Below are 22414 nucleotides of genomic sequence, written 5' to 3' on the forward strand. Positions count from 1 at the left end.
GGTAGGTGGCGAGTAGCGTGAAGCTCATCATCTCGAGTGAACCTTCGGTTGATTTATAAACTGTGCTGGAGCATCTGGGACGTAGATACATTACAGCACATTGATCACAGACTCAAGTACCGTTACTGTGAATGCCATAAATCCCGTTGATCAACTGAAAGGAGCTGGTAAATGGGAGTATTTAAAGGGAGCTAGGACGAGACTATGACATGAGGCTCATTTCGTAATGATCATATGTCTCCCCCTTATTCTGCACATTCAGTTAACAGACTGTTAACTGTGTAAGAAATAGAATTTGTTGCACCACGTATTACCCCTCGAACGAGCATGCCAATTTTCATAACACGAACAGATCCGTGGCGTACTTTGTAACCATGTAAAGAATACCAGAATGAGATTTTCACTCTGCAGCGGAGTGTGCGCTGATATGAAACTTCCTGGCAGATTAAAACTGTGTGCCGGACCGAGACTCCAACTTGGGACCTTTGGCTATAGCGGGCAAGTGCTCTACCAACTGAGCTACGCAAGCACGGCTCACGCTCCGTCCTCACAGCTTTACTTCTGCGAGTACCTCGTCTCCCACCTGCCAAACTCTACAGAAGCTCTCCTGCAGAAGAGGGTGTGAGTCGTGCTTGGGTAGCTCAGTTGGTAGAGCACTTGCCCGTGAAAGGCACAGGTCCGGAGTTCGAGTCTCGGTCTGGCACACAGTTTTAATCTGCCAGGAAGTTTCATGTAAAGAATAGCTGTATTTATGTTATCAAGGTAAAACTGTAAGAGCAAAATCATAGTCTATTCTTAATTTATGAAACAGTCATAAAATAAACTTAAACCCATTAGCACTTTTTAATTAAACAATATTGTAATAAAATTTCAGTATATCACTCTTTGGCCACGGGCAGGTGTTACTCCACGGTAATGACCCACTCGAAGCTTAAACAGCGCAACTGCATCAAATCCCCAGTAACCACTTATTCGATTACTCATTAACTCACAGACAACTGACTCATTGAGGGATTGTGCCGCTAGCTCTTACTTGTGGGTGATTTTCTTACAGGGATCGTAAATTTTTTCTGACCTAACTCGCTCTTTTTTGTATTACTGCTGCTCACTCGGATACCACAAAGAGTTATCTAAAGCAATAACAAAGGAATAGGTATGGTTCGCCATTATGAAACAATAATGGAACGGTGCAGAAAAATTTTGTTCGTGTTTGCGCACTTTATACACAGGCGAGCCCGCTCGAGGGTTAAGAGCTAACAAACATACACTACTGGCTATTAAAATTGCTACACCAAGAATAAATGCAGATTATGAACGGGTATTCATCGGACAAATATATTATACTAGAACTGACTTGTGATTACATTTTCAAGCAATTTGGGTGCATAGATCCTGAGAAATCAGTACCCAGAACAACCACCTCTGGCCGTAATAACGTCCTTGATACGCCTGGGCATTGAGTCAAACAGAGCTTGGATGGCGTGCACAGGTACAGCTGCCCATGCAGCTTCAACACGATACCACAGTTCAACAAGGGTAGTGACTGGCGTATTGTGACGAGCCAGTTGCTCGGTCACCATTGACCAGACTTTTTCAATTGGTGAGAGATCTGGAGAATGTACTGGCCTGGGCAGCAGTCGAGCATTTTCTGTATCCAGAAAAGCCCGTACAGGACCTGCAACACGCGGTCGTGCTTATCCTGCTGAAATGTAGGCTTTCGCAGGGACCGAATGAAGGGTAGAGCCACGGGTCGTAACACATCTGAAATGTAACGTCCACTGTTCAAAGTGCTGTCAATGCGAACAAGAGGTGACCGAGACGTGTAACCAATGTCACCCCGTACCGTCACGCCTGGTGATACGCCAGTATGGCGATGACGAATACACGCTTACAATGTCCGTTCACCGCGATGTCGCCAAACATTGATGCAACCATCATGATGCAGTAAATAGAATGTGGATTAACCGGAAAAAATGACGTTTTGCCATTCGTGCACCCAGGTTCGTCGTTGAGTACACCATCGCAGGCGCTCCTGTCTGTGATGCAGCGTCAAGGGTAACCGCAGCCATGGTCTCCGAGCAGATAGTCCATGCTGCTGCAAACGTCGTCGAACTGATCGTGCAGATGGTTGTTGTCTTGCAAACGTCCCCATCTGTTGACTCAGGGATCGAGACGTGGGTGCACGATCCGTTACAGTTATGCAGATAAGATGCCTGTCATCTCGACTACTAGTCATGCGAGGCTGTTGGGATCCAGCACGGCGTTCCATATTACCCTCCTGAACCCACCGATTCCATATTCTGCTAACAATCATTGGATCTCGACCAACGCGAGCAGCAATGTCGCGTTGCGATAAACCGCAATCGCGATAGGCTACAATCCGACCTTTATCAAAGTCGGAAACGTGATGGTACGCATTTCTCCTCCTTACACGAGGCATTACAACAACGTTTCACCAGGCAACGCCGGTCAACTGCTGTTTGTGTATGAGAAATCGGTTGGAAACTGTCCTCATGTCAGCACGTTGTAGGTGTCGCCACCGGCACCAACCTTGTGTGAATGTTCTGAAAAGCTAATCATTTGCATATCACAGCATCTTCTTCCCGTCGGTTAAATTTCGCGCCTGTATCACGTCATCTTCGTGGTGTAGCAGTTTTAATGGTCAGTAGTGTACTTGTCTCACTTCTCTTGGTTTTCTGTCGCAGTTCTCTTTCTGTTGAATCTGTATTCTTATTCGGTGGACAGTGTCGTAATGTGTCGAATGAATGAACCATTTGCAGCACACTGGTACGCTTTCTGTTTCAACCTGTCTCTCTCTCTCTCTTACTTAACTTGATACTGTCTGTGGCAAGGCGAATGAGTTTTAATAAAAAGTTCTGATTTCCTACTCCTTACTATTCTGTGCCATGATAACAGTCTGGAAAGGGACGTGGTTGAAATTGGCATGATCAAGTATATGAACTACTTGGAGATGGAAGGAAGGAGGAACGACTTGACAAATGAATGGCAGCAGCCAGGACACTCATGGATGGAGGATTCAATGGAGTGTTGGGATTTGATTTGCGGGAGAGTAGGACTGATGTAGGTTTGCGTTTGAGGATATGTGGGAACTTCATCAGCTCCTACATGATAATGGTAAGGGAGGGTAAAGGCATATGGAAATCGAGATGAAATGAATTATGTTCGAGGATTTGGAGAGAATGGCCAAACCTGGGAAAGAAGGCGATCCACCCATTTGCATATTTGATAAGTATCTTGCATCTGTGTATGATAGTCAATGGATTTAATAGCCATGTGTGGTCAGTTGGTAGTTTTAGTTTCTTTTGGTCGTTATTAACTGAGTGTTCCATGTTAGCCTTTGGTCAGGTGTTAGTCCCAGGAATTTTAGTGTCTGAGGTACTTGAATTAGGAACGTCGTGGAGCGTGAGGTAAAAGTCTAGAGAACAAAAAGATTTTCTCGCAATTGTTGTCAAGCTATTTCTAGATTGCTGCAGAAATATTAGTGATTACACTAGTAGGTGAAAGTATAGAGGCGAAGTTGGACTGTTCACAAGGACAAATAGGAGGAAGGATGGATAGCAAGCAAGGTGGCGTCAGCTTGTTGAAGTAATGGAAAGGACTGGTTTAGGGACGTCGGTGATGTAAAGGAGATCAATAGAGGTGACAGGACAGATGTTAGAAGCTCACTTCCAGTTGGATAAACATGTGGGAGAGAGTACTCTGTACTGCACATAGGATGAACGATTAAATTAGGAAGGAGGCAATTAGGTAGACTTAATTGACTCATAGGAACTGCATACCGTGTATTCTGAAAAAGACACGTTCATAGCCTTTTTCGATGTCTAGAGACAGGCCAAGGGAGGGTCAGCACCACGTGTAGGAGTTGATTATCAGCAGACGGAAGCCACACTTAGTGATGGGGAGAGGGAGGTGTTGTTCAAAACGTTTTCGGGTGTGTATCGAGAGGATGGATTCAAAGACCTTTATGAAAGACCGAAGTAAGGCTGATTTGTCAACTGGAAGAGGTTTTACTAGGAGGGTTATTGGATTTTAAATAGAGGCGAATTTTTGAGGAGTTGCATGGCTCATTGTCAGTGTAGAAACTGATATGGAAGATGATGTTGTATAGACTTGTAAGGACTTCTAAGAAGGAGGTATGGCATTTTTAATGTGATGGTATATGGCCCAGTCATAATTGTTAGCAATATGAGTTTTTTTGTAGTAGTGGCTTGTTTGTTGTGTACTTTAACTGATCTTGATATGAAGTATAAATATTGGAAACTAGGAACACAGGGAACAACATATACGTCGACGCGCTCTTGAATATATGCGCTCTTGGTGGGGTCAAATTTGAGCTTCGCGGGGAATCTGAATGTGTCTTGGAGATAGTGAAAGGGTAGGCTTTGCTTAGGTTGTCCGCGAGAAGTGGATTGTTGTAGGACAATGGGTAGTGTGGAGCAGCATTGTGGTCTGTGAATCGGAGTAAAGCTTTTTAACACTTGCTAAAGAAAGAGCGGGAGAGCCGACGGGACTCTCTAAGTACTTAATGAGTTCATGGGGAGGGATGAGTGGGGTTGTGTGTACTAGTAGGTTTAGTCGAGGTTTGCTGTAACAAGTAAGCAATGGTGAAGTTTAAGAGTGTGGATTCTGATTTGGACACGGTTGTAATTTTTGATTAATTTCGCTGGAGTATTGAACGACTGGTCTATGGCAGAAAGTAAGGCAGGGTCATGATGACAACGAACTAAGCAGAGGAATGACAAGAAACAGGTAGTTTCAAGTAATTTTGTGTTGAGTCGACAAAGTGTGTCGTGTTACATGAGCACAAACTTTTAATGTACGAAAATATATTATCGCGCAAATTCATTGCTGGTGAATTAGAGGGGGCTTCGGCAAGTGTGCGTATGAATACATCGGCTGGTTTCGATCTAATTTATCCGGAATTCCTGATTAGCACAAGCTCGAAAACTAATCAATGGTTGTTACAGCTGCATAACATGATTTTGGTTAGTGGAACACTGCCAGCAAAATTTAGAGCTGCAAAAGTAATAGCACTCAAAAAGCTGGCAATGATGCAATGAAGCATCACATTACAGACCTATATCACTACTACTACAAACTAAGAAAGAATATTGGCAACTTGAATCCAACCGTTAATTGACTAAGTAACTCCATTCCAACAAGTCAGTTTTCGAAAGAATAGCAGTTGCTTCTTATCAGTCAGATATTAAGATTAACATCCTTTATCGACGCAGGTTACCAACATAAACTAAACACTGTAGCAGCATTCGTTGATCTTACGAACGCATTTGATACCGAATGCCAACACGGTCTGCAACTTAAATTTACAGAAATCATACCATTCGAAATCCTAGTTGATCTAATGGACAGCATGATTAGCAACAGGTGATTCCAAGTATTTCTCGGGGAAGAGGATTGTAGATGACGAAGGCTGAATGATGGGCTACGGCAGGGCTCCATGCTATCACCAACCCTTTTTAATCTTTATACCAGTGATATGCCCAACGCAAATGTTAGAAAGACCTAACTTGCTGACGGCCTAGCAGTAGCTTATAAGGCAAAGGAAAAATGTGAAGGAGCTTTGAACACTGATTAACAAGTAATGGGTTATTAATGGAACAATTGGAGATACAAGAAGATTCCATCTAAAACAAAGGTAAATGCTTACAATCTTAATAATCTTGGGGCGAGATTAAATGTCTTCTTTGAAAATGTTCTTGTGGAAATAATTCATACCTAGAATACTTGAGGGTCATTTTGAATTGGTCCCTTACTTTTAAGAACCACTTACAAAATATAGTAAAAAAGTTAACAACAGAGCTAATATTATTAGAAAACTAGCTAGGTCAGGATGGTGTGCAAATGCAAATCCTCTTTGTACTGCTGCATTGGCTATAGTTTACTTTACGGCAGAATACTGTGCTCTGATACAGAACAACAGTGAATATGCATGCAATGTTGGTGTTAAACTAAATTGGCTAAATGGTTCAAATGGCTCTGAGCACTATGGGACTTAACATCTGAGGTCATCAGTCCCCTAGAACTTAGAACTACTTAAACCTAACTAACCTAAGGACATCACACACATCCATGCCCGAGGCAGGATTCGAACCTGCGACCGTAGCAGTCCCGCGATTCCGGACTGCAGTGCCTAGAACCGCATGGCCACCGCGGCCGGCTAAACTAAATCAAGCAATGAGAATAATTAGTGGCACTACTAAATCAACACCTCTTCCATAGCTTCAAGTATTATTTAATAATGCACCACCATCAATTTAATGGGAAGCACCAGCTGTAAGAGTGTACCAAAGGTGTACTTATTCATCAGAAATCGCTTCTGTACAATCAGATACAGAAAACACTTTTCAGCAGACTCAAAGCCAAGAAACCACCCTGGCCTAGGAGAGATGCGCGTCTTTTATATGGCGTGTGCCAAGAAAGGAAATCGGTTTGGGAGAAGTTCTTCCGGCAAATTCTGATACTCTTAAGCGCGTAAATGGATTTGGTCTTCCCAGGAAACTGTGGACAACTCTGATTCGATTACGTTAAATACATGGAAGGTTTGATGCTTGTTCGTACAGACGGGGATTCAAAGAGAAGCCGACGTGTGAGTGTGGGGTTGGTGTACAAACTGCGCAGCACCTGATTGAAGAGTCTTTACTACGTAAATTTCCTGACGGACTCAATGAAGTGCATTGAGTGACATTGAGATCTGTGGACTTGTTAAGAGATGTAGATATTCAGCTATAAAATTTTGGTTTGTTTATATTGTGTATTGCTTTATGTATATAAAACCATTAATATGTAAATCCATTGTATAAGAACGTAATCGGTATAAATAAAATTGTTATTTTGTTCAAAATGTGTATCTGCGATCTCCGTGAGTTCTTATACACATATACCTAAAAACACGCCTGTTTTAGAATGCAACGTTGCGTCAAAATTTCAAAACAACTGGGTCAAGAACTTCCGGATATCGGAGATACACGATTTTGAACAAACGAATATTTACATTTTGATTTATACCGATTATTGTTCGTATGCCTTGCGTGGTCATTTTACTTCTTGTATCAACGTTCCCCTTTTATTAAATTTATAAAAAATTATATATTACGTAGATTTAAAAATAGGTATATGAAACATAAGTGTATTCCAAAGCAACGTTGTGTCTAAATTTCAAAGAGTTCGATCAAAAACTTTCAGATATTTACGATTAGGAACATCTGCATTTTCTATATAAGTAGTACAGACTTAGATGTTCGTTTCTTCAAAATCTCCCAATGTTCTTCATGGATTTCTTTGTAATTCTGACACAACGTAGCATCCGAATACTCAAATGTTTTTACATAGCTACTAGAACACCATTTGTTATGTATGTAGTAAAAGGCAAAACGTTATAAAAATGTAAATAATGCTTGGTTCAAAATAGTTAATCTCCGAAAGTTCTTGAGCGATTGCTTTTAAATTTTGTCGCAACGTTAAAATCTGACTTGGGGGTGTTTTTAGGTACCTATGCCTTTAACATATGTATATTTTAATGCATATAATATATAACTACAGATATGTAATATATGAAATACTTAATATACGAAATCTCAAAATGTGCCTTTCCGTTTTGCTTCAAATTTTTACACATTACGGTAATAAACGTTTAGACACATATAGACTATATACTTTTTAATATATAAATGTATATAAAATATACAATAGCGAATCCTTAGCAGACAGGGAAGTTGGTTTATGATTAGGAGACTACTGCAGGATGTGAATGGGCAATAACAATAAACAAGGCTGAAGAGCAGAGAGAGAAGGGAAGAGGAGATGGACAGAGGGTGGAAGGAAACGGACATAGAAAATGGGAACCAGAATGGGGACAGAGATAGCAAGCAGGAGCAGATGGAGAGTGGGAGTAGGAGAAGTGGGATGGAGAAATGGGGGAGGAGGTGATGGTGGACAGACAGGTAGACAGAGGGGGCAGGAGAAGATGGATGTAGAGAGGGGGAAGTGGTGGTGGACAGAGAGATGGGGAAGGAGAAGGAGATGGACAAATAGAGGAGGAGGGGGAGACGGACAGAGACAGGGGAGAGAAGGAGATTAGAACGTATACCCAGTTTCCATAGATATTAGGAACATGAGCTTTTTATTTTCGTCTCTTCCATTTAAAACAAACAAAGCGTGGTCTGGTACAGCTAGGAACATTTGAAAATGCAGGTTAGAAAATTAAAGAGCTTTTAGACAGAAGCAACTGGTCACATATTGAACGTCATGGGATTCACGACAATTATATGACACTGCTGACGGCCAGAGGCTGTGAGCTACACATTCACAGCAGTGACAGTAACGCTCAGTCTTCAGTCTCTATTTCAATTTAGTGTGATTGCGTTGTTGTCACAAACCCTCAGACTGGTAAAATCTCCCGTCTCCTTCAGTCACAGCTGTGCGGTCACGTGGTCGGCTGCCAGGATGTGACGCTTGTGTGTGTGTGGGTGTGTGCAGGCGGCGGTGATGCGCGGCACGCTGCTGGCGCTGGAGGCGATGGGCCGGGACCGCGGCGGCCGCGGCGGCGCCGTGCTCAACGTCGCCTCCATCCTGGGGCTGTCCGCCATCGCGGGCGCGCCCGCGTACGTCACCAGCAAGCACGCCGTCGTCGGCCTCGTGCGCTCGTTCGGGGTGAGTCCCGCCCACACTCCGCATCGATACCAGCTGATGACGCAGTTCGCGCTGGGAAAAAAACAACAGTCAGTACTATTGCAGGCTGCATATCTGCACATTAGTCTACCTTCCAATAATCGCTTCATTGTTGCAGAACCTCTGCATCCTACAGTCATTTGAACGTGCTTACTGTATTCGAGCCTTGGTACCCCTCTACAATTTTTATCCCCCACACTTCTCTCTATTAATAAGCTCACTGTGCCTTGGTACAAAGGGAAGTGTCCTACCAACTTACCCCTTCGCCTACTCAGCCACTGCCGTCAGCTTCTTTTTTCCCAATTCTATTCACTACCTCTTTCTTAATTACCTGAAAACTCGCCCCCGTAGCCGAGATCGCTAGCGTACGCCCGTGCGATGGCGCTCGACTGACAGATATGGCACACACTGGGCCAAGTAGCTTCAAAACCAGGACACAGTACAAAAGTGAACATAAAATCCCACAAAACTGAGTTTCTTGTAGGTGCTTTGGGTCACTGTTTAGGAATCTGATGTCGGAATTACAAAATTCAAAATGGCTCATACAATTTGGCAGGTCAGTAATCATAAATCTGGCGCATTCGAGCAAAATTTCTTGTAGAAAGTATTGTGAGGTCGCTGATAACGATTTATAAGTCGAATTTGCTGTATTTAAATGTTTTACTCGGTATTTTACATTTTTCAAGCGAAATTATAGTCACATTTGTCGCTTGTGTCACTACTGCTTTCAGGACGATCGCTTTCGGATTGTCTGCTGGGAGATTGTTTAAAAAGTAGATCTTTTACCTCAGGCAACATCTGTTTAACTTCAACTGTCATTTTCTGGACTCTCGAAATGAATGGATCCAAAGATGCTAAAAGCCGATGAAATACGATGTGTATCGGTTTCTCACGGGAATACTTGCGTGTAAAATCTTCTCAGTAACGCCGGGTATCCATAGTTCGAGCTACCTGCGCATCTTCAGACAGACGACCAATCGACAACGGAGTAGCTTCGATTGTGTCATATCCGCGGATCAAAACTGTGCCCAGATGTCGGCATCGGACATTATTGCAGAATATTGTGAGTCCGGTGAAGCTGCCACCAGACCTTCGAGAAAGATCGCTGTATTATAATTCTGGAATTCTATGTACAAAATATGAACTGTTTTGCAGCATTTCGCGAAACATAAAACAACGTTAGTACGGTACATTTTAATCACGTAAAAAAATCTTTACCCAATTTACCAAAAAAATTATGACCACAATTCCAAATAGCTCCTCAAAAATTATACAGAAACTTCTAATGACGTTTTCTGTGCAGATAATAGTGTATGAGATAATTGCAATAATGAGAGACGCAGTTTAACTTGTGGCATTCCCGCAGGATAGAAACATGACCGTCGAATAAAAAGTGCAAATACGTGCACACAAATACATTTGAACTCGTTAACTATACTATTAAGCCACTAGGACAGCCATTTACAAAAGTGGTGGCACGCAGAGGAAGTTTTGTAGCCAACGATTTCGGAAAATATCGGCAGCCGTTTAGTTTTAAATCGCATTACATCGGTTAAAATGTCATACACATACCTTCTGGAGTGGCACCCATCGTATTTTATCCTGATAACTAGGCTCGATCGCTGTCACATATTAAACAGGCCTTACAAACAATAAAATGAAAAATTGGTGTTGGCTGATTCACTGTTCACCGTCAGATGTCACGCCATGCATCATATCGATGTGAGACCGGAACGACGCCGCAGCAATGGAGAAATATGCGCCATTGCAATCTGCACAGAATTTCGCGGGACTCATGTCATATCGGAACGGGCATATCATTTTCTTTATAAATTCTGTCCAGACTTTGAAGCGAGTTGGCACACTCTGCATCGCTCCGAACCCTGGTGGTGAATAACATTTTTCACTGCCGGTATTTGGCCTACAAGTGCAGGAGACATGCTGACGCAAGCTTCCTGATGATCACTTTTTGCGCCAGTGTGCAGGATTTAATTCAAGCCTCACCGCTTTGTCTCACGAACTGGGGGATGTGACAGTATTAATGACGATGCAACCGACGGGTGAGGACGTTCTAAGCTTGTCGGTCGGCTTGGTGCTGTTCGAGAGGAATGCGCTACGTGTCGGCGCTGGACTTCAGTCCCTCCCTTCCCTCATCATTATCACACGACACAAATATAACACAATTGTGTACATGCATTCCATTGCACTCAACTACTCTCCACGAATGTACATACGACACACCTCTCACATATCCGCAAGGGAAGCGGCAGATACGCGCGGCGACACTTTAATTTCCACGAATAACTCAGCCGACTTACAGCATCCTCTACCACATTTCAGAAGCTTTTATTCTCTACTTATGTAGTACCATGCACCCTGTCTGTGTCCATCTATAGGATAAAAATATTCGCAAGCTCCTCCATTGCCACCACCAGCATCTGTAACAAACTACCCTGAAATCTGCGCACGGATAAGTGGCCTATTGCTCTTATGGAAAAGTTAAAACACTATCTTCTCTCACCCTCATGACGTTTTCTCTAAAACTGACGGATATGGCCAGTTTTCCCTCTCTAAAGCAGCGAAGGAAATGCTCCTATTTTCTATCATTTACGAATCGTTCTCTTTTCATATCTGTCATTCGCGGCGCTTCCTTTCCCCCTCTGTCCATAACTTGTTTCTTTATCACTTCTTCTCTCTGTCCGTCTTCCATCCTTCCACTCATGCCCATTGCTTCTAGCCGTCAGTCTTTAGATCTACCTTCATGAAACTTGTTTGCATTGTTGCACTTCTAATGAACGATTGAAAATCGTGTATATTTTTTTCCCTTTTGCGCTATAGAAATTACTAAGTGTTTTACAAAGTTCAGAATTAGATACAACTTATAAAATATTTATCGTAATGAATGTGATGTAAAATATGTTAAATGCCTGGTTGGATGTAAGAGATGGTCTGATAGTCCTAATCTTGCCGGTTCAAATCTTTTCCCTTCTGTTCTATTCGCAAACAGAGCGAGGGGAAAACGTCTGTACATATGCCTCTGTACAAGCCTACATTTCTGTTACCTTATCTTCGTAGTCCTTCCGCGAAATGTAGGTCGTTCTGCAGTCAGCTTCAAATGCTGGTTCTGTAAATATTCTCAATATAGTCACTCGATAACAACGACACCGTCCCTACAGGGATTCCCATTTCAGTTCTCGAAGCATCTCCGTAACACTTGCGTGCTGTTCGAACCTACTGGTAATAAATCTTGCAACCCGTCTCTGAATTGCTTCGATGTCTTCCTTTAATCTGACCTATTGGTATCCCAAACACTCGAGCAGTACTCAAGAACGGGTCGCACTATAGTCGAGACGGTGCAAGGTGATCCCTGACAGCTCGCAACGCTGTTGCGAGCTTTCAACTGCGAAGCTTTAACGGCTGCGGGCATAAACAGTAACCGTCTGAAAGGTTATCAGCCCCAGAGGCGTTGCCATAGAGAAGTTTACAACATCGCCATACGATATTGGTTGAGATCGGCTCGCCCAAAGCTGCTGAGCCCTGCTCGCTGCAACTGTCAGAGATCAATTTAACGCCGACACATCTATAGCCTTCTACACGATCTCTCCTTTACAGATGAACCACACATTCCTAAAACTCTCCGAATAAACTGAAATCGCCATTCGCCTTTCCACTAAATTCGTTACATGCTCTTTCCATTTCATGTCACTTTGCAAAGTTACGTCTAGATATTTAACCGACTTGCCTGTGTCAAGCTGCACGCTACGAATGCAGTATTCGAACATTACGGGATTGATTTTTCTCCTCATGTACATTATCTTACATTTTTCTACATTTAGAGATAGCTCTCATTTATCACATCAACTAGAAATTTTGTCTAAGTCATCTTGCGTACTCCTGATGAAACGACGAGACCTTTCCGTATACCTCACCGTCACCGGCAAACACGTGCAGTTGCAGCTCACCCTGTCGGCCAGTTCATTTATGCATATAGAGTGTAAGAACCGTCTCCTTGGGGCACATCCTGACGATACCCTTGTCCCTGATGAACACTCGCCGTCGAAAACAACGTACCGGATCCTACTACTTAAGAAGTCTTCAGGCTATTCGCATATCTGGGAAGCTATTATCGAGGACAATGGAATCTGCCTGTTGTCCTTCATCTATAATTCGCGGGATATCATGTAAGACTACTCTGGAAAGAAATAATTTCAGTAAAAGCTTCCTGAGACATATATATATATATATATATATATATATATATATATATATATATATATATATATATATATATATATAGAACGTCCACATCTTCACCATCGACTGCATACATTCATTGTGATTTCCTGCGCAGCCCAACTCAAATACACTCCTGTTTGCGAAACTAGAGGGATATGGGAAATTAAGGTACAACACACTCAACAAATTCGAAAAAGGTGTTGTACAGAGGTATATAATACACTATGTGATCAAAAGTATCCGGACACTCCCTAAAACATACATTTTTCATATTAGGTGCATTGTGCTGCCACCTACTGCCAGGTACTCCATATCAGCGACCTCAGTAGTCTTTAGACATCGTGAGAGAGCAGAATGGGGCCCTCCACGCAACTCACGGACATCGAACGTGGTCAGGTGACTGGGTGCCACTTGTGTCAAACGTCTGTACGTAAGATTTCCACACTCCTAAACATCCCTAGGTCCACTGTTTCCGTTGTGATAGTGAAGTGGAAACGTGAAGGGACACGTACAGCACAAAAGCGTACAGGCCGACCTCGTCTGTTGACTGACAGAGACGGCCGACAGTTGAAGATGGTCCTAATGTGTAATAGACATACATCTATCCATCATCACACAGGAACTCCAAACTGCATCAGGATACACTGCAAGTACTATGACAGTTAGGCGGGAGGTGAGAAAACTTGGATTTCATGGTCGAGTGGCTGCTCATAAGCCACACATCACGCCAATAAATACCAAACGACGCCTCTCTTGGTGTAGGGAGCGTAAATATTGGACGATTGAACAGTAGAAAACGTTGTGTGGAGTGACGAACCACAGTAGACAATGTGACGATCAGATTGCAGGGTGTGGGTATGGCGAATGCCCGGTGTACGTCATCTGCCAGCATGTATAGTGCCAGCAGTAAAATTAGGAGGTGGTGGTGTTATGGTGTGGTCGTGTTTTTCATGGAGGGGGCTTGCACCCCTTGTTGTTTTGCGTGGCACTACAACAGCACAGGCCTACACTGGTGTTTCTTGCTTCCCACTGTTGAAGAGCAATTCGGGCATGGCGACTGCATCTTTCAACACGATTGAGTACCTGTTAATAATGCACAACCTGTGGCGGAATGGTTACACGACAATAACATAGCTGTTATGGACTGTCCTGCACAGAGCGATGACCTGAATCCTATAAAACACTTTTGGGATGTTTTGGAACGCAGACTTCGTGCCAAGTCTCACCGACCGACATCGATACCTCTCCTCAGTGCAGCACTGCGTGAAGAATGGGCTGCCATTCCCCAAGAAACATTCCAGCACCTGATTGAACTATGCCTGCGAGAGTGGAAGATGTCATCAAGGCTAAGGATGGGGCAACACCATATCGAATTTCAGCATTATTTTAATCTGGACAGCAGGTCATGTGTTGAAATGTGGACACATGGATACAAAATGCTAAGTCTATACTGACAGGTGTAATCTACTTGGTGATGCAGTATGACTGTGCACGAGCGAGGTGACGCAGTGGTTATCACACTGGACTCTCTTTTGGGAGAACGACGGTTCAAACCCACGTCCGGCCATCCAGATTTAGGTTTCCGTGGTTTCCCTAAATCGCTCCAGGAAAATTTCGGGATGGTTCTTTTGAAAGGGCACTGCCGATTTCCTTCCACATCCTTGACGCAGTCAGTGCTTGTGTTCCCTCTCTAATGAATTCGATGTCGACAGGGTGTTAAACTCAATCTTCTTTCCTTACGACCGTGCCGAAAACATCAGGTTCTAACGTTTTTGACGTTTTTGTGGGAAGACTGTTCAACGGAGAGGAAAAAATCAATCTACTGATGTGTGTGCTTAATAAGGTACCACACATAAAAATATCTGCATATATATCCATTACAGTCTGCATAGTTACTTCAGTGGTACATAAATTGACATGTAGTATATTACTAAGAAAATTGGTGCACGATTCTGACAGCGGTCACATAGAGTATTCTTTCCACAAGTTGGGAGACTAAATTGAAGTGATCCAGAAATCATCTTCTGGACGAAACGATCATGAATTTCCATTTCGCAAAAATATTCGTTGTCCTGCACTTTGTATAGTGTGATAGATTTTGAGGGTTGCATTGCTTAATATTTGATCCCTTTAAGATTAATACTGACTGTCCAAATAATACTATCTAATATGCCTAATATGTTCCCTCAAGATAAATAAAAAGAACGTTCTGCTTGCCCACTATAGTACTTGGGCATTTGCCACAAAAAATTTTATAGATGAATGATTTATTATTGCTACGTCGCATTGGTTCCTGTAGCATGTTATTACCCTCATAAGTTCAACCGAAATTGTACCAAGGTGTGGAGTCGCGGGGAAGCTCATTACTTTAGTTCTTTTGTTTTACCATTTGTTAATGTGATCTCATTTTCGGTCGTGTTTGCACTGGTTTTCCTTTTTTTGTTATACATTTTGCCAACCATATCGGCAGGAGAAACAGCCCTAAACCCCAGTTGTTGTAAGGTAGGTAATTTTTGTGAATTTAAGCTTCAAGCTGTAAGTTCATTGAACGATGTAACATAAACTCGAAAAACGTTCTCTTAAAACGGATGACACTAATGATTGTTCATCAGTGTATAAGTAGATGTACTCTTACTTACGTTTGTATTCGATGTCAATGTACTTTTCTATCAGGAAAGCTTGGATTGCTACTCCCAGTCTGCGGCTTATATTCTCTTTACTTTTATTATTTTTACTTATTTTTCAGCCTCAAATAGCAAAATTCTCGTAAAATACCCCGCGTCTCATTTTCTATTCTACTTCCCTCAACGTCACCTGACTTAATTCGATTACACTCCTTTAGTCATGCTTTACTTTTATAAATACTTATGTTATAATCTCTGTTCAAGACACTACGCATTCGACTCAACTGATATTCCAAGTCCTTTGACAGACCTATAACTATTGCTAAGATGACTTCATTCGAAGGACATTTGGCGCGTTACACAGGGATTACAGTCTGGCAGAAAATTTTAAAGCGCATCATGCTGCTGACATGGAAATTACACCGTCATAGTGCTGTGGTCTCTTTCTTGAAGTGGATATTTTCTCTGGATGACGTTAATCAGTAGTTACTTTCCTATACTGACGAGATGAGAGCTTTTCATGAATCAACTTTCCTTTGGGTAACAAATTCAGCTTAGTCTATCTTTTATTTATAGATTTTATCGATTGCTTTTAAGACGTCTATATTTTTATCTATTCTGTGCTGATTTTGGCACCTGTGTGGCACTGATGGATCCAAACATTTCAGTAATTCTCTTTTACTTTTGAAACACACATTTCCTCTGTATGCTTCCTATCTCCTATGGCACTTAGACAGTTCAAAAACCCCTATCATGTGCCCTACCTGTCTATTCCTTCTTCTGGCCTGCGTTTTCCATAAACTATTTTCTAGACTATTCTAACCTCTTTCCTTTTTTTAACTTAACCGAGTATTTGGTTTTTAACACAACTTAAGTAATTAAATTACATATCTGTTTAAAATCTAAGTATATGCGAATACACTAACCTTTCAAATTCAAGCTTGCCTTCACACTCTCACTTAAGAGGCCGTGCAACATTACAGATTTCTTGTTTGCATCAAAACACACCCAAGACACACAGTCTGTCCTAGGTCACTACTATCCTTGATCTTCACTAATGTCTGTCGTTCACATAAGCTGATGGGAACAACGTTGCAGATCTCCGTTCTAATTGCCAGTTCGCCAAAAACTAAGTATTCCAAAAATTGGTGAAATACTTTTGTCACTGCGATGGTCATATTAAATACTGCAGTTGTTACTGTACAACATAACCCTCATGTGATACCAAGCAGTTTTCGAAATACGATGGACTTCCCTATAAATTTCCGTTCTGTTGTCATCTTTCGAACTGCAGAAAATAGTATGACAATTTCATTGTGATAGTCTGTCCTATTTTCTTTCCCCGTGTTCTTTATTTGGACTGATGGACGTGTATACGGACACACTGATCAACCTCGTCACTTAGCGTTTGTGGCGGCCCGTCATCACAAGCGGCTTGTGTAAAGCGTCTAAGGAATATAAATTCGCAATAAATACAAGGTGAGTCAGGAGGAAAGGTACATGCTTTGAAAGTTGATAGTATTGATGATTCTGAACAAAAAACTTCAAATAAACATATGCTATTTTCTTCACAGTATCCGATATACGACTGTCGCATGACCTTCTTCACCAGCACTTGCATACGAATACAATTAAAGCAACATCAGGGTACAAAGTGTTGGCTTTACTGACCATTTCAGTGCATATATCACTTGCGCCTGGTGGAGCGCCGAGTAACAGGTCCAGTTGTTTTAGATAACGATCGCAACGGAGTTTGGTATTTTGAATCCCTTTAAAAGGTGTTACCAGAATACTTAGAGGCTATTCCTTTGACAAACGACGTCGCATGGAGTTTCAGCACGACAGAGCTCCTGCACATTCCGTACTTCCAGTGAAACAGTCTCTCACTGAAATGTATCTTAGGCGCTGAATCGGTCCCCATAGAGTCATTTTTTGGCCACTGAGGTCACCCGGTCTCACGCCATAAGACCACAGTTTGTTGGGTTGGCTTAAGAGCGAAGTCTACAAACGCAAAGTAGACACAAAGGAGAAACTTCTCGTTCGTATTTTACATATGTGTGCTTAAGTAAAGGACCGTCCGAATGAACTCAAATCAGCAAGACAGAAACTGTTTACAGGATCTGTAAAATACATTATAATTGAAGGTGAACTTTCTGAACTTCTTGCATGAGGATACATACACAGTTAAACAAAAATTAGATCACACTGTTTCTTTTACTGTCGCCTACAGTTGTCCTGTTTCCCACTGTTTTCATTATTTTCTTCGGAAACTCTTAAGAACGGAACATATGAAACTTCATGGCAGATTAAAACTGTGTGCCGGACCGAGACACGAAGTCGGGACCTTTGCCTTACGTGGGCAAGTGCTCTACCAACTAAGCTACCCAAGCACGACTCGCGACCCGTCCTCACAGCTTTACTTTCACCAGTACCTCTTCTCTTCCTTCGGAACTTCACAGAAGCTCTCCCGCGAAACTTGTAAAACTAAAAAATGGTTCAAATGGCTCTAAGCACTATGGGACTTAACATCTGAGATCATCAGTCCCCTAGACTTAGAACTACTTAAACCTAACTAACATAAGGACATCACACACATCCATGCCCGTAGCAGGATTCGAACCTGCGACCGCAGCAGCAGCGCGGTTCCGGACTGAAGCACCTAGAAACGCTCGGCCACAGCGGCCGGATTCTTGGAGAACTAGCACTCCTGAAGGAAAGGACATTGCCGAGACATCGAGTTGCCTCAGTCCGGGGGATATTTCCAAAATGAAATTTTTACTCTGCAGCGGAGTGTGCGCTGATATGAAACTTCCTGGTAGATTAAAACTGTGTTGGTAGGGCAGTTGCCCGTGAAAGGCTCAAATGGCTCTGAGCACTATGGGACTTAACATCGATGGTCATCAGTCCCCTAGAACGTAGAACTACTTAAACCTAACTAACCTAAGGACATCACACAACACCCAGCCATCACGAGGCAGAGAAAATCCCTGACCCCGCCGGGAATCGAACCCGGGAACCCGGGCGTGGGAAGCGAGAACGCTACCGCACGACCACGAGATGCGGGCTGCCCGTGAAAGGCAAAGGTCCCGAGTTCGAATCTCGGTCCGGCACACAGTTTTAATCTGCCAGGAATTTTCATATCAGTCCACACTCCGCTGCAGAGCGAAAATTTCATTGCGGAACATATGTTCATATGACATCATTTGTTCAGAAGAACTCAAAGCTTGTTACTTTCCTCCTGACTCGCCCTCTATTTATAACACCAGATTACTTCGTTACACTGTTCATATGACAGATCCAAGTCAATGTGTAGAATAATATGCATGCAGTTTCTGCAATAAATAATATTTCAATGAAAAAAGTCACTTGAAATAATTCTTATTTCAAATTCCTTTCCTTCAGAACACAAACACAATAGTTAAGGAATGCCTCTAAATGAACTTGTATAGTATCTGGTCATAGTATCCGGACACCTATTAATGGACAATAATATGGGGTGTCTCCACCCTTCGCCTTTATGACGGCTTGTACTCTGATGGAGACGCTTTCAGTAGGTATCTGTATGTCTGTGGAGGAGTGGCAAACCATGCTTCTTCAAGAACCGAGTCCAGAGAAGGTAGCAATGTTGGACGCTTAGATCTGGAGCGAAGTAGCGAAGTCGGCGTTCTAACTCATCCCAAAGGTGCTCCATTGGGTTCAGATCGGAAATCTGGGCAGGCCAGTCCGTTTCAGGAATGTTATTGTCCACAAACCAATGCCTCACATACGCTTTATGATAGTGCGCACTGTAATGCTAATACAGTCATCTTCTCCGAACTGTTACTCTGCTGTACGCAATACACAACGACGTAAAACGTGTTCATATATTTGCGGACTTAGGCGTTGGCTTGAGCGCAGGGACCGTACACTAACGTCGAAAAATACCCCCACACTGTAACAGCACATCCTCTGTACTTCAATGTTGGTACTACTCATTACAGCATATAACATTCTCTAGGCATTTGGGTAACCCAGACCAATTCATCGGTATGCGACAAGGTGTAGCCTGATTCATCACTCCAATCCACTGGTTTACCTTCGCCCACTGCCCACTGTCCAGTGGCATCGCTCTTACATCACCTCTCAAGCGTCGCTTAGCACTGACAACAGAAGTGTGTGGCTTGTAAGGAGCCGCTCGACTATGGCGCTGAATTCACTTTAAACTCCCAGTGCTCAGTCAGTAAGCTAGCTGGACTGCTGGTAGCACTCCGGAACTCACGAGTGATTTCTTCCGCTGATACCGCGCACGTTATAAAAAATTATTTTACGCATTGCTCAGTGCTCCCTGTCAGTCATCACATGAGGTTGCCTGGTCTTGATTTAGCGAGGGATGCTCCTTCAGGTGTCTACTTCACAGTCACATCGTCAGCAGTTACGTGGAGAGCTTATGAATGGTTCAAATGTTACTCAGGTGACATACAATGGCTAGCTCACGTTCGGGCCGCGCGGGGTAGCCGCGTGGTCCGAGGCGCCTTGCCACGGTTCACGCAGCTCGCCCCATCGGAAGTTCGAGTCCTCCCTTGTGCATGGGTCTGTGTGTTGCCCTTAGTGTAAGTTGGTTTAAGTTAGATTTAATAGTGCGTAAGCCTAGGGACCGATGACCTCATCAGTTTGGTCCCATAGGATCTTACCACAATTTTTTTCCCACGTTCGAAGTCACTGACCTCTCCTGACTGACCCATTCTGCTGTTACTGCTTCCGTTTATACTGGCAAGTCCAGCTCTCGTGACATCTGTTGGTCAATTCAGCGTTACATGAGGGGTCTTCCAGATTCTTTCGATAAGATAGTACATTTTCGCCTCTGTCAATTGACCGGTTTGCTCTCTGTTGCAGATGCCATACCACTGGGAACGTACGGGAGTGCGCGTCATGGCCATATGCCCTGGCGTGACGGATACGCCGCTGGTGGCTGCGGCAGGGGGCCCTCAGATGTCCTCCATGGGGCAACTGGCCGCGCAGGAGCTCGCAGAGCTGCCACAGCAGAAGTGAGTGCCGCTGTCTGCTCCTACATAAACTCGCTCACAACTACACTGAAGCGCCAAAGAAACTGATATAGGCAAGCGTATTCAAATAGAGAGATATGTAAACAGGCAGGAAGCTTACGTACGTGTCACCTGTCAGAGTCGTATCTAGAAGTGTCAGGGGTACCGTATCACTCCAACTGCACACGCACCACACCATTACAAGGACTCCACCAGCTTGAACAGTCCCCTGCTGACATGCAGGGTCTATGGATTCATGAGGTTGTCTCCTTAGCCATACACGTTCATCCGCTCGATACGATTTGAAACGAGACTCGTCCGACCAGGCAACATGTTTCCAGTCATCAACGGTGTACTGTCGGTGTTGACGGGCCCAACCAAGCGTGAAACTATATGTCGTGCTGCGGTGCCTATATAAGACAACAGTTGTTAGATCGGTTACTGTCGCTACAATGGCAGGTTATCAAGATGTAAGTGAGTTTGAACGTGGTGTTATAGTCGGCGCACGAGCAATGGGACACAGCATCTCCGAGGTAGTGATGAAGTGGGGATTTTCCCGTATGACCATTTCGCGAGTGTACCGTGAATATCGAGAATTATGTAAAACATCAAATCTCCGACATCGGTGTGGTGTGAATGAAGATCCTGCAAGAACGGGACCAACCATGACTGAAGACACTCGTTCAGCGTGACAGAAGTGCAACCCTACCGCATATTGCTGCAAATTTCAATGCTGTACCATCAACAACCTTCCCTCCATGAACCATGGACCTTGCCGTTGGTGGGGAGGCTTGCGTGCCAAAGCGATACAGATGGCCGTACCGTAGGTGCAACCACAACGGAGGGGTATCTGTTGAGAGGCCAGACAAACATGTGGTTCCTGAAGAGGGGCAGCAGCCTTTTCAGTAGTTGCAAGAGCAACAGTCTGGATGATTGACTGATCTGGCCTTGTAACATTAACCAAAACGGCCTTGCTGTGCTGGTACTGCGAACGGCTGAAAGCAAGGGGAAACTACAGCCGTAATTTTTCCCGAGGACATGCAGCTTTACTGTATGATTAAATGATGATGGCGTCCTCTTGGGTAAAATATTCCGGAGGTAAAATTTAAGGAGATGGGACCTGGATAAACTGAAAGAACCAGAGGTTCTAGAGAGTTTCAGGGAGAGCATAAGGGAACAATTGACAGGAATGGGGGAAAGAAATACAGTAGAAGAAGAATGGGTAGCTCTGAGGGATGAAGTAGTGTAGGCAGCAGACGATCAAGTAGGTAAAAAGACGAGGGCTAATAGAAATCCTTGGGTAACAGAAGGAATATTGAATTTAATTGATGAAAGGAGAAAATATAAAAATGCAGTAAATGAAGCAGGCAAAAAGGAATACAAACGTCTCAAAAATGAGATTGACAGGAAGTGCAGAATGGCTAAGCAGGGATGGCTAGAGGACAAATCTAAGGATGTAGAGGCTTGTCTCACTAGGGGTAAGATAGATACTGCCTACAGGAAAATTAAAGAGACCTTTGGAGAGAAGAGAACCACTTGTATGAATATCAAGAGCTCTGATGGCAACCCAGTTCTAAGCAAAGAAGGGAAGGCAGAAAGGTGGAAGGAGTATATAGAGGGTTTATACAAGGGCGATGTACTTGAGGACAATATTATGGAAATGGAAGAGGATGTAGATGAAGATGAAATGAAAGATAAGATACTGCGTGAAGAGTTTGACAGAGCACTGAAAGACCTGAGTCGAAACAAGGCCCCGGGAGTAGACAACATTCCATTAGAACTACTGATGGCCTTGGGAGAGCCAGTCATGACAAAACTCTACCA

At 43.3% G+C, this 22414-nt stretch overlaps 1 protein-coding gene across 3 annotated transcripts in view; it reads left to right on the top strand.

Annotated features, from left to right (window-relative positions):
- The window catches only part of LOC126198594 (15-hydroxyprostaglandin dehydrogenase [NAD(+)]-like), a 273410-nt gene that overhangs the window by 226277 nt on the left and 24719 nt on the right, over positions 1–22414 (top strand). For 2 of the 3 annotated variants that reach the window (XM_049935044.1, XM_049935043.1), the window contains exons 4-5: positions 8518–8691; positions 20442–20593. In XM_049935044.1, the coding sequence (XP_049791001.1) occupies positions 8518–8691; positions 20442–20593 (326 nt within the window). Of the gene's footprint in view, positions 1–8517; positions 8760–20441; positions 20594–22414 lie in introns of all 3 variants that reach the window. The other variant, XR_007540089.1, reaches the window with a different exon arrangement.

Source organism: Schistocerca nitens, chromosome 8 (assembly GCF_023898315.1).
Source record: "Schistocerca nitens isolate TAMUIC-IGC-003100 chromosome 8, iqSchNite1.1, whole genome shotgun sequence".
Lineage (NCBI taxonomy): Eukaryota > Metazoa > Arthropoda > Insecta > Orthoptera > Acrididae > Schistocerca > Schistocerca nitens.